At 31.7% G+C, this 17,569-nt stretch overlaps 1 protein-coding gene across 1 annotated transcript; it reads right to left on the bottom strand.

Annotated features, from left to right (window-relative positions):
- Positions 1–2,330: 2,330 nt before the first annotated feature.
- Positions 2,331–5,096, bottom strand: NpI (Extracellular metalloproteinase NpI; the record flags this gene model as incomplete). The annotated part of the gene is made up of 4 exons (XM_036637580.1): positions 2,331–2,687; positions 3,369–4,224; positions 4,277–4,674; positions 4,734–5,096. 4 exons carry the CDS (start codon positions 5,094–5,096, stop codon positions 2,331–2,333), a joined length of 1,974 nt encoding a protein of 657 aa, XP_036498748.1.
- Between the last annotated feature and the right edge of the window lie 12,473 nt (positions 5,097–17,569).

Here is a 17,569-nt window from a genome sequence, read left to right as displayed (position 1 = left end):
ACTTTATAGTCTGGATCAGCGATCATCTTGATCATTGTGAGGGTGACGTCGTGCAGAGGGTAGCTCCGTTGCTTCTATGCAGCGTTCGATGTCTTCTCTTGCATGTTTCTTGAGACGCGCACAGCCGATTGTAGGGCGTTCCTGCGGGCAGCTCTGGTCATGTTCAGTTTTACGGCACATCTAGGTATTAAACACCAGGTCGACAGAAAAACGTTATGGGAAATATGAATACCGATCGGCAGCCCCGCGATGTCCGTGTCACTTTAACCGTTGGCCAGAAATGAGCATCGTGATGAAGCCCAGGCCGCGAACCCAGAGCGTGAGTTTCCTCTATCACGGCCTATCGGCCAATTCGCGATATGAAAAGTACGCCGATGGATGGGCAAAGATTGAGTTCCTGGCGAAAACACAGTCTGAAAATGAAGAATAGGTGCTTATCTTTGCTGAAGTCTCCAGGGTAGCTCTAGCTTTGCCATTTTCCAAATACCCCTGAGACACTCTAGACTCGCTCATGTAATGCTTCGCACCACAACTCCGACATCGGAAATCGTCAAACTGGAGATCAATCATAGTATACGTGACAGATGCAGCTTTATGCCTGCCTTCTGCACACTTTCTAGCTCGTCTGTCACGAAAACCTTGGCAGGTTCACCGGCAGCACCCACGAGATTTCCATGGTGGTGGGAGGCCAAAGCAATTTTGACAGTAAACTGCCCGTCTACATGTTGTCGTTCTGGACTCATTGAGTTCTGCTCGAGCCACGGAGACCACGGGCTGTTTCATAGCATCACCCAAAAGAATCACCCATATCGTCCGCGCTCGGCTCCGCCGGATAGCCCAGCATCGTCGGCAGGAAGCCGAATAGCGGCTTATGTCCCCTGAGATGGGATCAGATGAACTCGACGTCGATCAATAAGAACGCAACCCTTTCTCTGAGATATTTTCTGTTCGTGTCAAGTCGAGTCATTCCTGCATGACGCTATGTCTCCTCTAGCTTTCGTCCCCGAACGCCCCTAGTAATCGGTGTTGTCAACATGCACGGTTCGGCCCGAGACCAGGCGTTTGAATCGTTCACAACGTGGTTCCCATAAGGTTGTCAATAATCTATCTCATGCAGCCACGGTGTTTACCAGAGAAAAAGAGCCTCATTTTACGTTCAAGTGATAATCACGCGGGCTTCACACATCTTAATTCGTCCTATTCGAAAATTCTAGAAAAGCGGTTGCAGTTGTTTCCGTTCTGTGCGTCGCGCTACCCGCTCCTTGTATATCGGATAGATCTGGCACTGACAGGTGCATGTCCAAGTAAGCTTTTGAGGCTGACCTAACTTTCGGTACAAGAGAGAGTGGAGATAGCCAGCCATATAACCTAGATGAATGCGCTTTGCGTTCCTGGTTCACTGCCGTCGATGACGTCCCCGACATCTCATCTCTACCTTAGGTGTTCACCCGTCGGCTTCTCAAGAGGCCGCCGATTGATAGAGTCTGTTTTGCAATGTCGTTGAACTGCCAAAATATTGCCGCCCAATATTCGCACCTTGATATTAACCTTGCCGATTAAATGCACGATTTTTCATTCGCAGCATTGACTCAGCAAAGACCGACGCGCGGTTGAATCTAGTCTCTTCACAAGAATTGGGCTCTTATGAGTTTATTCAAAGATTATTTACAAGGCGCGGGGTTCTCAGTCGATAACAGCAGACTCCGCGCTCATTGGATGACCCGGGCGGCGAAGGCCTTTCGCTCCCCGAGTGCCAGAGCCAGAGCCTTGATCAACTAAGGCCTTCTACAGGATGGTGTCCCCCTCTTGGCCCACTTCACGTTTGCTCTGTCCCAAGTTTCTTGTGATCATTCCCTTGTCTCCCACCTCATCATGTACTTTTCTACCTCGTGCGTGCCGGCGAACCGTTCAGACAGTCTCTCATTCCCAGCGAGACCAAGATCACGTTCATGCTGGACTATCTCCTTCGCCCAGCGGCCATTGTCAATTGTCCAAGTACCTAGGTCCTCAAACCCAAGCGTCTTGTAGAGACCGTAACCTTCTGCTGATGCCACAAGGAAAGTTGGAACTCTTTCAGAATCACTGATATCAATCACCGTCCGCAAAAGCTTGGCTCCGATACCCTTCCGCTGATATTTTGGATCAACCATGATATGCTTAATATCTGGACAAATTCAAACATCAGCAACTTTCACCAAAGGTCATGCTCCCGAAGCTAGGGCAGGCCTCGATCCAGGCTCCCAAGGGGTCTTACAGTTGTGCTTTCGCCCGTCCACAGCCTTCTCATAGCACGCATCCATCTGGTCCTCTCTTGGATGACCAAAGCGTTCTCATAGCTCCTTCATGTGGTCCTTGATGGCGAACAGATTTGAAGCTGGAGTTGTGACCGTGGGAGTTTCGTGCGCTTCCACCGTTGTGGTTGCATCGCTCGGCTCCGTCGCATCCACGACGTGGTACCTGATGAAACCGACCACAGTGTCCGACTCATCTACTGCTACGTAGAATTGGTTTTTGGGGGTTTGCACCACGCTCCTTGTGTTTGCTTGTATGATCTGTTCGATCGGATGTTCATAAAAGGCTTGGTAAAACTCATGGAACTGATTGAGGGCCTCATTATGAACCTTGCCGATTGCGTCAGCGTCCGATGACTGAGCGGGACGAATTTGAATTTCTGAAGCCATGATAGGCTAAATTTCCGTAAGCTTGAGAATAAGCAAGTCGAAGACAAAAAGCATTGAGCCTGGAGGCGGTAAGACGCAGGTTTTGTAGCATGAGCTGCTGAGGCGCGGGAATATGTTTAAAGCCGGAGGACGCGATTCGGAGGGTCGGACGGTGCTTAGCTGTAGCGACCTTTCCGTTCCGGTGATCAAATGGGGCCGCGAATGTGGAGTTCAGCGGCGGCGTGACTCATCCGGCTGGGCTAACGTGATTTGAAGATCCTGCTGGCATATTTAAATGATAATGAGAGAAAGTTCTCAAAAACAGCTGAAGGAATAATCATCTTGACCGATTAGCCAATGAGCAAGCCTCTTGTCACGAAGGTTATGTCTCGAGACTCTATACATGAACGACAGGTCGGACTCAATAGGCACCTAGCAATCTGATGGCACAGCAAAGCCATCAACTCGGCTTCTCGTTCCAGAACCGTACACAGCATCCTGTCCAAAGCCTCTCCTAGCAAAGCCTTTCCAAATGGAACACTTGTTTGCGCCCCCGGTCAAAATCTGGTCAGCTTCCAAGAGCGCGTCTCGAGCTTGGAGATGATGCGCGCTGCATGGCATCAAAGCTTCGCTGTCCAAAACAAGCTTCAGCAGCAGATACCGAGCTCCCTGCGGCACACCATTCGCGTCAAAGCTGACAGCGCTCACGTCTCCAATTCCGTAGGTGTCTACCATGTTCCAGAACACGTCGTATAGCACTGAAGCCCAAACAGTAGCCAAATCAAAGCCTCCCGTGCTGACCAGATCATTCAAGGACGAATATGTCAGCGGAGTCGTCTCCAGACTGGTCGAGACATAGTGAGATCTCAGCCCGATCGGCTGACCAGTTGCCCAATCTGCGATTGTGTAATCCGTGCTCCTAGTGTCACCCTCCTTGACGCGCAAGAGGGTAGGTATGAAGTCAGAGTATCCCTCATTGATTGAAAGCCCGTTCATGTCTGAAAGGCAGCCTGAGGTAGCGGGACCACCCACAAGACGCCCTGTAACTCCGTGCATGTACTCGTGCAAAAGAACTGTCGCATCGAACATGCTGTCGCGCCGAGGAGTACCAGACCATACGCCCATTGACAAACGAGGGCTCCTTCCATCAGCCGGCACATAAATCTGCGCTGAGCCTCCCGATGCTTGCACAATAAGCTCAAGCGGGTCGCCGCTAGCACCGCCTTTGCCGTTGTTGTTTGTTTGAAAGTTTCCCGCATCTTCGTCAAAGCCAAGCTTGTAGAGAATATCGTGAAATCTGTTTACGACGTAGAATCCTTGGGTGGCTGATGCCTCGACGTATGATGCTGGATCTGTCGTGGCTGGAGAGTAGGGATACGAAAATAGCAGGGAAGGAGAGCTGGGATTGTTGCCTGATGAAATGGTGACAAAAGCGTTGTTGCCGTGGAGTGTTGTGTATTCTTGAGTACCATCGGAGTGCCAGCCAAAGGGCGAAGTAGCCGTGTCTTCCGGGTTGGCAACGGATTGCCTCGCCGACTCATCTGGGTTCATGGCTCCCCATGGACTGAGGGCCGATTAGTCCAGGAAAGACGAATTGAGTCAGAATATTTACTCACTAGACCTCATACGTAGCCGTATTTGTGTAGTCAACCACACCGCTGATGTCTTTACCGGTTGTGGCATCAATGTACGTGTGGAGCCAGTTAGTCCCAATGTCGGTCTCAACTCTCCATGCCAGCGCAACGGAACTGTTGACTTGAACATATGCCAACTTTACTAATGGATCGGTCACAGAGCCCCTAGCGCCTCTAATGACATATGTGCCATCATCATCAATAGATTCCGCTGTAGATGCGGCGACACCTGTAATCGGAAGATCAAGAAGCTGAACTGCTGTCTGAAAAGCTCCAAGGGGAGTCGTTGAAAGACCGAATCTCTTGGAAATGCTTGGTATCTCTGGAGTGTGTTCAGAGAAAGAGCTGCCGAACGATAGAACGGTTCCATCTCCCAAGATCTGTCGTAAGATAACAACTTAGCCATACAATTCAGATATGATAGATGAGGAGAACGAACATTCACATTGAATTGTGCATTGTCCACGTCAATGCCATCAACGGTTTGTTGAAAATGCACATGCGCCACGCCATTGCTTCCGACGTAAGAGTCGTCGACCAGCCGAAATTCGGCTTGGGGCACAATTTCTCGGAGTTTGAGCGTCGCAATCTCAACGTAATCTGCGGATTCGTCTCTTCTTTCGGTGGTAGCTTTCGGGTCGTGGAAGATCGTATTATCCCCCGCAGTGTAAGAAGACACCGTATTGAATCGATAGCTGTTGAGTAGCTGCGTTCTCTTGCTGAGTTGCCGTGGTCCGTGAGCAGGATGTCCCACAGCTCGGCTTGCTAGCCCCAGGAGCATCAAGGCGCCGAACAAAACCATCTTGAGGATGAAGAATTCGGATTGTTGTCATTAGACCATTTGCATGATCTTTCCTCAATTTGCGACGTCGCGCTCTTTAAGGATTGCCCATGGGACTCGATGAAAACGACGCGGGATGCTCGTACTTCACATCAAGGCAATTCAGTGGGTCGCCCGGACATTGGTGCCAGAGTTGGAAGGTTCATTTCAAGCCAAGAACCTGAGAATGGAACCTTCCTACTGAAGGAATACCCGGTCGTTCGAACATTAACGATGTTCAGTTGGCTCAGCCTGGAAATAACATGACCAGGTCGATCTGATTTTTACTTAAACTTCGTCCCCTCCGTCCGGTGCCGTGCGGGAGCTCCCGCTCTAAAACGCCCGGCATTTGCCCCGGTCGCGCTCTGCGGAAACCCGAGGATCGACGGCACGAGAGGCGGCGCTTCCAGGATACGGTCCACAAATTTGAACTGTTGTCCTGCCGCGACCGAAGTCTGGCCCTTCGAATTTCGGTGCGTAAAGAGTCAGTCAGATCTACCACGATACGTATTGGAACGGGGTTTAGTGGGCCCACTGGATTTTTTCGGCGTTTTCAGCGTTTAGAGGCCAGATTACTAGCCCCCTCAAGGGGCGAGAAGTTAGCTCAGATATCATCATCCTCACAGAGATAGGAGGCTTAATTCACTTATTTTTCAGCAGATTTTTAAGCTTTTTATCTTATTCTTTTTATTTTAGATCTATAAAAAATATAAAAAGTCTTTTCCTTTTTCTTTTAAGATTATAAACTTTAAAACTATAGAGTTATATAGTTAAAGTAGCTTTATACACCTTTAGGTATATATATACTATTATATTATATAGCTCTTAGCTACTTAGCTTATAACTATTTTAATAGTACTTAGAAGTAGATTTATTCTTCTTTTAGATATCTATATAAAATACTAGAGGAGAGCTTACTCTTATACTAAGTAAATAGATTAAAGTAATATATATAATAACTATAACTATTATTACTAAATAGATAATATTAAGAAATATAATATATTAATAAAAGTTAAGTAGTTACTTATAAACTTAATTCTTAGTAAGTAGAAAAGTATAATAGCTAAGTATAATTCTATTAGTAAGAATAGAGGGGATATAAAAAAACCTTAAAAAAAACCCTAAAAGTATTATAGTTTATATAATAAGGAGTATTAGATTTTTATTTATTTCTACTTTTATTATTCTTTAATATTATAAGCTATTAAAGCTAAATTAGATCTACTTAATAAGCCTTCTAAACTAATAAGAATATAAAGCTTTATAATATTTAGGTAAGATAGCTTTAAGAACTAATAAGTTTATTATAGAAGAATAGGATAAATCTGCTATAAAGCTATTAGTAGTCTATATAACCCCTAATAGATTAACTAGTAGAAGCTTAAAAGAAGGAATATAAAGTTAACTATAAAAACTTAAGATAATATAGCTAATTAGGCTTAAAACTAGCATAAATAGAAGTATAATACCTACTTACTTAGTTATACTCTTTTCTCTTTTCTCTTTTCTTTTTATTATATTTTTAGAAAAGTAATAATAAAACTTAAGATTAAATAGATTAATACTTTTAACTACTTAAAATAATAACTTATGTTTTTACTACCTTAATTATTAATAATTACTATAGCTAAAATATAACTTAAAATAATTAAGGAGATATTATATAAAGACGTCCTAACTCCTTATAACTTTACTACTAGAAGTAAGCTTATTAATATATTTAATATCTAAGCTAGGGCGTTTAAGAATATCTAAAATTAAGCTAAAGTAATTCTAGCCTCTAAAGATAGCTTACTTAATAGCTCTTCTAGTTTATAAGCTTAATTTATTAATATTAACTTTATAGAGGTTAACTATACTACTAATAATACCTACCTCTATATTAATATTAATAGAGGTAAAGAATAAGCCCTTAATATTAATCCCTATTACACCTTAAGTAATAACACCTATAGAGTTTAATAGTAGCTTATAGCTCTTATTAATAATACTTATTATATTTCTATAGATTAGTTAATAGGAATTATTAAGTAACTAATAGAGTTATACCTCTAATAGTTTATACTAATTATAATAAATCCCTTTTAGAATAAGAATACTCCTATATTTATAGGTAATAATATTATAGATTTTATTAAGACTTATAATTCTTAGTCCTATAAAGCTTATTAGATTAATAAAAATAAGCTAATAAAAGTTTATCTCTACTATCTTAAGAACTTAAGGTAAAATATTAAATTACTAGTTAAGGACCTTAATAATTAGGAAGCTACTAAAGCTACCCTTATTAACTAATATAGTATTATAGATAAAAACTTCTATTAAGATCCTAATAAAGAGCTCTAAGTAATTAAAGATAAGCCTCCCCTCTCTAAAACTAACACTATTAATATTATAGCCCTCTTTAATTATATTAAAGGCTTATACTATAAAGCTACTATAAGGGAACTCCTAAAGTATTAAGACTAAGATCTTATTTACCTTATTTATAGGTACCTACTAAAAGAAGCTATTAAAGCTACTATAAAAGCTCTCTCTTATAATATTAAGGATTTACTCTAGAAACTTTAGCTAAGCGTTAAGCATATAATTATTAAATAAGCAGCTAAAGAGAACTCTTATATATATATTAGCAGAAGGAAGGCTATAAAGATAGTTACTCCTCCCCTAATTACTAATCTTATTAAGCCTAATAACTAGCTTATATAAGTTACTTATATCTAATAGTAATATAGTAACTTAAAAATAGTAGACTCTAATAAGGTTATTACTTTTTAAGAGTAGATATACTAAATATCTCTTAATAGTATAAATACTAAAGAGAAGATAAAAGCACTTATAGTTAATATTTAGAAACTAAATATAAATCTTAGCTAATAGTTTAAGTTAGTATAAAATAGTTATATTATAAATATAAACTAAATATCTATAGTATAAAAAAGTTATAGATAGTAAAGAGAGGCTAGCTAATTTATAAGCTTAACTACTATAAATTAGATATAATATAATATACCTAAGATTAAAAGTTACTACTCCTATAGAATAAATAGATATTATACAGCTAAATATAATATTATAAATAAGTTAAGGAATATTAAGGTAGTATACTACTTAAAGGGATAGTATATTAGCTTCTATACTAACTATAATATTATTTAGGATAGTATTATTAATAAAGGATAGAAGAACTTAATACTTAACCTAATAACTATTTAAGTTTATATCCTCTAAAGTAAAGTATACCTCTAGCTAGAAGTAGTAGTAAAATAATTTTATAATAAATACTACTTAGAGTAAATATTTAGCTTAAAATTATTTATCTATTATTAGAAAGCTATAATTATTATAGATAAAGCTTAGAGAGAATAAGAGGAGGCTAAATAATAAGTATTAATAACTATTATTAATTATATTAATATTAAGTATATATATAGCTATATAGTTAATATTAACTATATAAGAGATAAGAAGCTAGTAGAGGTTAATATTATTACTAGAATAAAGAATAATAACTTCTAATATACCTTATATAGTAACTCCTTAGTAAAGAAGGCTTACTTTATAGACTAAATCTTAACTTAATAAGGCGCTATACCTATAAGAGGTGCTTAAGTTAAAGAAGTAATTAAAAATAAAATAGTTATATAGGTCCTTTTATAACCTTAACTATAAGAACCTACTTACTATAAGGAGACTAAGAAGCTATACTAAATAACCTTCTTCTAAGACTTAAAAGAAACCTACTCTTAAGCTATAGCCCTTTATAGCAAAAAGCAGACTAATAATATCACTTTATTAGAATAGTTTCTCTTAAATAACTAGCTAAAGTATAGACAGCTTAAGTTCTAATATATAGCTATATATATAAAGTAATATTAAGACTAAGTATATAGTAATAATATAGTTACTACTAACCTAGCTTTAGTTAATACTTATGTATAAGTTAAAAGCTAAAAAGGGAGTATTAAGGAACTTATAAGGTAATAAGATAAAATATATAGAACTAATTAGTAATAGCTTAAGAATAGTAATCTTAAGTCTGCAAAAGGTAATGCTAATATACTAATAGAAGAGCTATAACCTATTAGAGGAAGTTACTATATTAATATAAATATAGTAGATATATTAACATTATAAGGCTTTAGACTAACTAATATTAAGGTTTTAACTATAGAAGACTCTTAGTAACCTTAACTTAAATTTAAGCCTTATTTAAGTAGAAGGTATATAGTTATAGTATGCAACTTTATTATACCTTACTTTTAGGTAGCTATTTAAATTAAATACTATTTAGTAGAGAAATAATTAGGAATTATTAATACTAGCTCTATAGTAAATATTATATCTAAAAACTATATTAACCTTAATAGACTTTAAAATAGAGTTATATTAACCTTAATTATAATTAGAGGCTTTATAGATATTACTACCTTAGAACTATAGTTTATAAGTATTATTATAGAGGATATATATATTAATAGTTACTATATACCTAATATAGGTTTCTTTATCAGCCTATCTAATAAGACCTTAAAAAGCCTAATTCTTAGTAGCCTTTTTATCTATTAAACTAAGATAAGACTTAGCTATATAGATAAATAGATTAATAATAACTTTTACTATTATACTATTTAGTACCTACTAAAGTATACTTTTAGTTTTTTTACTAACTAGTCTATAGCCTTTCTTCCTTATATTATCCCTAACCTAGATATATTTAATAAGAATTAGAGCTCCTATTATATTCCTAAAAAAGAGGAAAACTAAAAGCTACTACTATTATACTTAGCGTAGTAGCTAGTTTATTAGAATTAGGAATAGATAGAGCTCTAAATCTTACTATAGAGGAGGATTAGAGAACTAGTAGCTAGGAAGATATTTAAATACTTAATATTAAGTAGTTATCTTTAGATATAGTAGTATAAGTTAAGTTTAAAAATAAAGATAAGATTAAAGGTATCTTTAACTATAAAAGTAAGCTCTTTTAGTAAATTCTTAAAGTATTAATCTAATAAGCTATTACTCTTAAGGTTACTTCTATAACTACTAAACTTATTAAACTTAGGAACTATAGCCTAAATTATACTTATAAGAACTAGAAGATATAGATAGATTATTATAGATCTAAAGTAAGTCTAAAAAGAAAAAAAGCCTTATTATAAATAGAGGAGGTATATAAAGCTAGCCTTAATATATTAACTATAACTAAAGAGATCCTAAATATAGTAAAGATACTAAGTAATATTATATTCTTTAATAAGCTAGAGAAGTCCTATAAATAGCTTTTAAGTTAATAAAGTAGTAACTTAGTAAATATTTTATTTCCTTAAAATAATATTACTATATAGTTTAGAACTATAGAATATACTATACTCTACTATAAAGCCCTCTTATATAATAACTTTGCTATAGTAGATACTATTAAGGCCTCTTAGATAGTTTAAAAAGCTTAATATACTACTTATAGCTTTAGCTCTATAGATAGGTTTAAATAAGATAAATATTAAGAAAGGATTTTATATAAAGTAGCTCTTATTAAGTTTAAGTCTAGCTTTAAGCTTCTAAAATAGCTCTTACTAATTAAGGTTTATAAACTAATAGCTATTTCTAAATCTAATAATAAGTAAGGTATTAAACTTACCTAAGAGAAAGCTTAAGTTTTCTATTATTCTTAATAAAGTAAGAACCTTCTAAGTAAAGCTATTATAAAAATAAGAATAACACTCCTCTATAAAACTTTAAATAGAGGTTAAAACTCCCCTAATATAGTTAAAGTTAACACTATATATAAAACTAAGGATAAGAAGATCCACCCTATTAATAATATACTATTAGATAGTACTATCCTAGAAAGAAACCCTAAATAGAAGCTTAAAGTATAAGCTAAAGTCTAGAAAAAGCTTAAAATATATACTAAAAACCCCTTTATAAACCTAATTACACCTAAGTTCTCTAATATTCTAATAAGAGAGCATTTTACTTAAGAATAACTAAATAAACTACTTAGTATTATACTATACTTAATTAACTAAGAGAAAGCCCTATTTATATAAGTCTAAAAGAATAAGGAGATAGCTATAGCATAAAAGTTTCCCTATTATAAATCTATCTATCTATTAGTAGCCTTATTATAATCTATTTAAATTATTCTATATAAAGCATAGTAAGTATAAAGTATACTAATCCTAAAAGTACTTAAAGTTAAAATTATTTAGATACTTAAGGACTACTTATAAAAAAGTATTCTAGAGGAAAGTTATATATTATATTAGAACCTCTTCTTCTTTATAAGAAAGAAGGATAGAAAGATATACTTAATTAATTTAGCTACTTAGATTAATAGAGTTATATTTTAAGATATAGCTTTACCTCTAGCTAGAGATAAGTTCTTAGAAGACTTCACTATATACTAGCTTCTCTCTCTACTTAACTTCTTCTTAGGATATAACTAAGTCCTACTTAATATAAAGAGCTAAGACCTAATAATATTTACTATACTAATTAGGTTGCTATATATATATACTTTACTATAAAGCGTTATTAATTCTATTACTTAGTTTATAAGGGTAATAATAAGGATCCTATATAATTTAATCCCTTACTATTATAAAGCCTTCCTTAATAATATTACTATAAAAGGCCTTATAATATAATATAATAGTAAAGAAGTACTTAGTTACCTAGGAATATAGAGATTTATCCTTAAGTACGTCTAGAATATTAATAAAATACTGCTTAACTTTAAGTTAGTAAAGTACTTAGTCTTAGTAGATAAATCCTAATAAGCTTAAACTATAGTAGCTATTATTAAGTATATATATAGTACTAATAGTTAGCGCCTAGAATAGTTAAAAATCATTAAGATAACTAAATAAGAGGCTTATAAAGGACTTATAAAACTTTATACCTTCCTTAGAATTACTTTATTTTACTAAATATAGGTAGTTTACTTTTTAATTATTACTAAACCTCTTATAAAGCTCCTAAGGAAGGATATTAAGTTTATATAAGGTCCTAACTAATAAAAAGCTATAGATAAGCTGAAATATAAGCTTATATTATCTCTAATTCTTATTAAACTTAACTATAAGCTTAATAGGGGTATTATCTATTTAGTAGTTAATACTAATAGTATAAGATAAAGAGCTATACTTAGCTAATTTATTAATAGAAAAAGGTATATTTTATAGTATAAAAGTAGCTTATAAGTAGGAGTAGAGCTTAATTATAATATAGGAAAGAAAGAACTTTAGGGCCTTCTAAAAGTATTAAAATAAATATATAACTATCTCTTTAGCTACTATTTTATTATTAAGATAGATATAAAGACGTTTATAGTTTAAATTAATAGTATAGCTTCTAATCTCTCTAATACTCTTATTATTTAATAGATTATATAGATCTATATATTTAACTTTAAAATCTAATATATACTAAGTGTGTAGAACACTACTACTAATAGCCTCTCTAGGAAGCTTAATAAGCTTTTAGATAAGTAAGATAAAGAAGTAAAAAGAGAGATTAATAACTAGATTAACTAATAGATCTTTTTTATAGATATATAAATATATTCCTTCTTTAATAAGGCTTAAGACTATAAAGATACTTATATTACTATAGATATTATAGCTATAACTATTAGTAATAATAATAATAAATAAGACTCCCTCTTTATAATACTACTATCTATATTAAGTGATTTATAGATCTAATTAACTAAGTTTTAATAGATTATATACTTCTTTAATACTCTCTACTACCTGCTAAGTATTCTTATAAACTAATATAAGTAATAATAAGTAAAAACTATTAGCTATACCTTTTATAATAAGCTTTTATTTATACACCTAAATGTTTATAAACTAACATTATAATATATTATTAATAATACTACTAAGAGAAACTATCTTATTACTTATACTTATATTAAGAGTAGATATAGAGGATATAATATTATATTTAAAAAGCTTACTAATAACTACTTTTAGCTAAGCCTCTATAAGTTTATTATAGATACAATCTTAATATACTTAGACTATTAACTATATAAAGTATACTAAATTAATAATATACACTCCTTTATAACGCTTACTAAACTCCTATTTATAAAAGTAGCTTTAAATATTTAGAAAGTAAGTAAATATAATATAATTAAAGCTAGAGACCTCTTAATAAGATAGGTTAAAGTAAGATAGATACTATAAGCTAATTTAAAGCTTATTATTAAATTTATCTAAGAAGATATTATCTATCGCTATAGGTTATATAGAATACTAATTATAAATAGAGGACTAGAGAATAAAGGTTATATTATTACTTTTAATAAGAAATATACCTTTTACTAGTAAGTTATAGTAGCTTATAATCCTTACGCTAATAAGACTATTAAGAAAGGTTATTAGCTTATTACTTATACTTTATTAACTTAGCTTAAGGATACTAACTATAATTTTTAACTTTACTTTTATATTATACTCTTTATAGACTAAATAACTATTTAGGTATTAACTAGCTACTTCTTTTTCTACTTTCTTTATAAGTATAACTTAGTTATACTAATTAAGACCTTTACGCCTATATAGAGAGTTCTTAATTAAGCTAATATCTCTACGCTAAAACAAGAAATTACTATATATATATAAGCTTTTAGCTAGTTAGATAGAGATAGAAAAGAGGCTTAAAAGATAATTATAAAGTAGTATAAATATATTACTATATAGTTTAATAAATAGTATACCTATACGCTCTAATTAAGCTGCTTAAATATAAGCGACTTAATACTATCCTTTAATATTATAAAATCTATTAATAAGTTATTAAACATTAAGTTAGACTATAAATAGAAGGGTTCCTTTTAAATCTACTCTTATGCTCTAAAGAACTCTTTATACTAGCTTATTATGCTTACTAAAGAACCCCTATAGGGTTTAATATATATAGGGAACTACTTAAAGAAGTTTATCTAATCTCTTAAGGGTTTTTAGGAACCTAATAACCTTATTATCCTCTAAAATAACTTTATAAACTATATTAAGCGTATATTCCTACCCTTAGAGCAGCTAAATATAGAGATGCTAAATAATAATTCTAAGGATAAAGAGTTAGAGTAACTGCTTATATAATAGGATATAGCTTAAGTAATATAGCTATTATATTAATAACTAAAAGTTATTCTACCCTCTTTTAATTATATTATTACTTAAGAATAGTTAATTACTAAGAGGATACCTAAGGGATACACTATAGCTATAACTTTATAGCCTAACTAATATTACTAGATAATACTTTATAAACCTGAATTATGCTGGCGTAAGCTTAGTTTATACTATTTCGTTTTGTTTTTATTATATCTTATTACTTTTATGCTTTTATTCTATTATACTATTTATATTATTTAGGATTTAAGGGGATACTTCTGCTTATAACACCCTTACTCTATTTTACTTTATATAAACACCCTCTCTTCTTTACCTTAGTAGTATAAATAACTAGTGTTATAAGATAGGTATTATTACTTCTTCTCACTTTAGTTTATTAATATTACAGCTTTATATACTTTTTATAAAGGTGTATTATAGTATTAGCCTAATAGAATAAGGTTTACCTTTATTATAGCAGTATATTTATCTCTTATTAGATCTCCTTACTTAAACCACCCCTTATATTCTATTATTTTTGCCTTATTATTATTATTATAGTATTTATATTAAAAAGAATTAATATAAGCGTTTTTGCTTTCTAGCATATTAATACCTTACCTCTTTCTTTTTATTCTTTTCTTTATACTTTAGCTAAAGCTATATATAATTATTATACTAGCTCCTATCTAGCCTATTTATACTATATCTGCTATTTTATATACTTCTTTTAATAAGGTGCTTTATAGACCTAAACTATATATTTATCCCTCTTTATACTACTTATAAGGTTCTATTTACCTCTTATAGCTACTAATATAAGTTATTTAGTCTGTATAAGTATGCTTTAGTCTAATATTACTTACTACTTATTATAGTGTGTTATACGTATTATTTAGCTATATTATATCTATAAAAGATACTTACTAGCTAACTATTTTAGTCTTATTATCCTAAGAAGCTATTCCCTTTATACACTTTATTTATTCTAATAGTCTTCTTTTTTTATTTTACCTTTATTACTTTTAAGGACCTTAATTAGCTTACTTTATATCTACCTCCTTAAATATTTATTTCTACTATAAGATAAACTATATAGCTAAAATAAATAAGGATAAGAAGGAGCTAGCTTTATAGAAAGCTCTTATAAAAACGCCCTAATAACTATAAAGCTATTCTTTAAGCTAATATTAATAATCTATTATATATCTCTTAATTTATAATATAATAGATAATTAAAGCTTTAGCTAAATAAAACTACTTATAACTAAGAATAGTAAAAACCCCCCCCCTCTTTTTAAGCTAAACACTTTATCCTATATTACTTTAATAGGATTCACTCTATTTATTCACTCTATAAGGATCCTAAAGATAAAAAACTTATAAAAAGAGACTAAAGTAGCCTAATAAGTTCCCTAATAAATCCCCTTAGTAGGCTAAAAAACTATCTTATTAGTCTCCTATTCTTCCCTATTAAAGTAAAGCTCTATTAACACACCCCTCCTTATTTTATACTTACCCCTAAAGCTTTATACTATAGAGTAAAATTATTACTTTATAGATTAAAATAAAATATAATAACTGCTTTAATACTATTTTATACTACTAGCTACCTATTTAGCCCTCACTACTTATATAAACTACTTTTTTATAAATAAAGTTATAAGAAAATAACCTCCTTATACCTCTAATATATTAGTAGATATAATAGTATTCTTTTCCCTAGTTTAAATAAGTTCTCTTCTATTTAGATTATTTAGCTTAACTTATATTTAGATTTACCTCTACCCCTTTACTTTTATATATCTTATTTAAATACACCTAAATAAAACATATATCTTATATCTATAATAAATAAAAATAAGTTAAATCTAACTAAATATAAAAGCTTATTATTAAAACTAAATACCTATCTCCTTAAGCTAATAATCCCTTATAGTTCCTCCTCTACTTAAGTTATAAGTATCTAAAGCTATAAGCTAAATAGAAGCTTTCACACTATAGGTAATTTTAGCACTATAAATAAGAAGTATAAAAAGTATATCTTTAGCTAAATACCTATAAGAACACCTATAAAATAATAGTATAGAATAATAAATAAAAGATTATCTAATGAAATAGCTAGGCTAAGATAGCTTATTCCTTTATAATTATAATATAAAATAATTACTTTACAGACTAAAAAGATAAAGTAATATAATAAAATTAACTTAGTTATATAGCTATAAACCCTCTAGCTACCTTATATACCCCCCCCTTTATTCTACCTCTTAGTAATAGAGCCTTTTAGAAAGCCTTACTATAAACGTAAAAAGGAAGTTCCTCTATCTTATTATAGTTAAAATTAAGAAGAAGCTTTACTATAAATAAGTAGTTTATAAATATAAATAACTTAAGAGTAGCTTTATACTTATAGATCTACCTCTCTACTATACTTATAATATTCTCTATGAAATCTAATACTTATATATAATGCTACTTTATAGTCTGCTAGTTAATCCTTAACTTAGTAACCTTAACGCTAATATACTTACTACTCTTCTAATACTTCTTCCCTTTTCTTATCCTATAGCTAAACTCCTTATAAACCTCTTTATTACTATATAAGTACTCTTTTAAAGTATCTTTATAATAAATATAGTTTATATAAAGCTTACTAAGTATTAAAATATATTTAAAGTATAGTTTATAAACTTAAGTACTAATTAAATTATCCCTAAGGGAGTAAGTATAAGCCTTATAGTAGTTATAAGGGATAGTATTATAACCTCTAAAGGCCTAAATAAAGAAGCTATAAGATATTACTAAATAATTAAGATTAAGAACTTTAGTTACTTAAAGTTTATAATAAGTTATAAAGCTACTTATAATAAACACCTATTTATAGAGGAGGTTAAAAGAAGCACCTAAGTAGCTAACTATATATAATAAGTATTTTATACTTATTATATTTTATTAGAATTATTTTATAACTTACTTTATAGATATAGAGGGTATAAACAAACTAAAGTCTACTTTATAGTATATATTATAAAGCTATAAGAGTTTAAGTTTATACTAAATAAAGCTTATAAGAGACTATAAAAAGACCTATTAGCTAAATAGCTAAAGATAATAAAGATATATAGTAAGAACTTACTACTAAACTTAAGTTATTTAATATAATATAAAGAGGAGAGTTAAACTTTATATTAATAGGGCGCTTCTTAGAATTAGTTAGTAACTAGAACTTATAATAAACTAGAAAGTATTACTCTTAAAGCTAATTAATATCTTTAACTATAATAAAGAGAAGCATAAAAAACTTATTAGTTA

This window comes from Colletotrichum siamense, assembly GCF_013390195.1.
Source record: "Colletotrichum siamense strain Cg363 chromosome Unknown KSG_Cg363_contig03, whole genome shotgun sequence".
In the NCBI taxonomy this organism is placed as follows: domain Eukaryota; kingdom Fungi; phylum Ascomycota; class Sordariomycetes; order Glomerellales; family Glomerellaceae; genus Colletotrichum; species Colletotrichum siamense.
The sequence above is the reverse complement of the archived record's forward strand: the minus strand, read 5'-3'. Positions and strand labels throughout refer to the sequence as shown.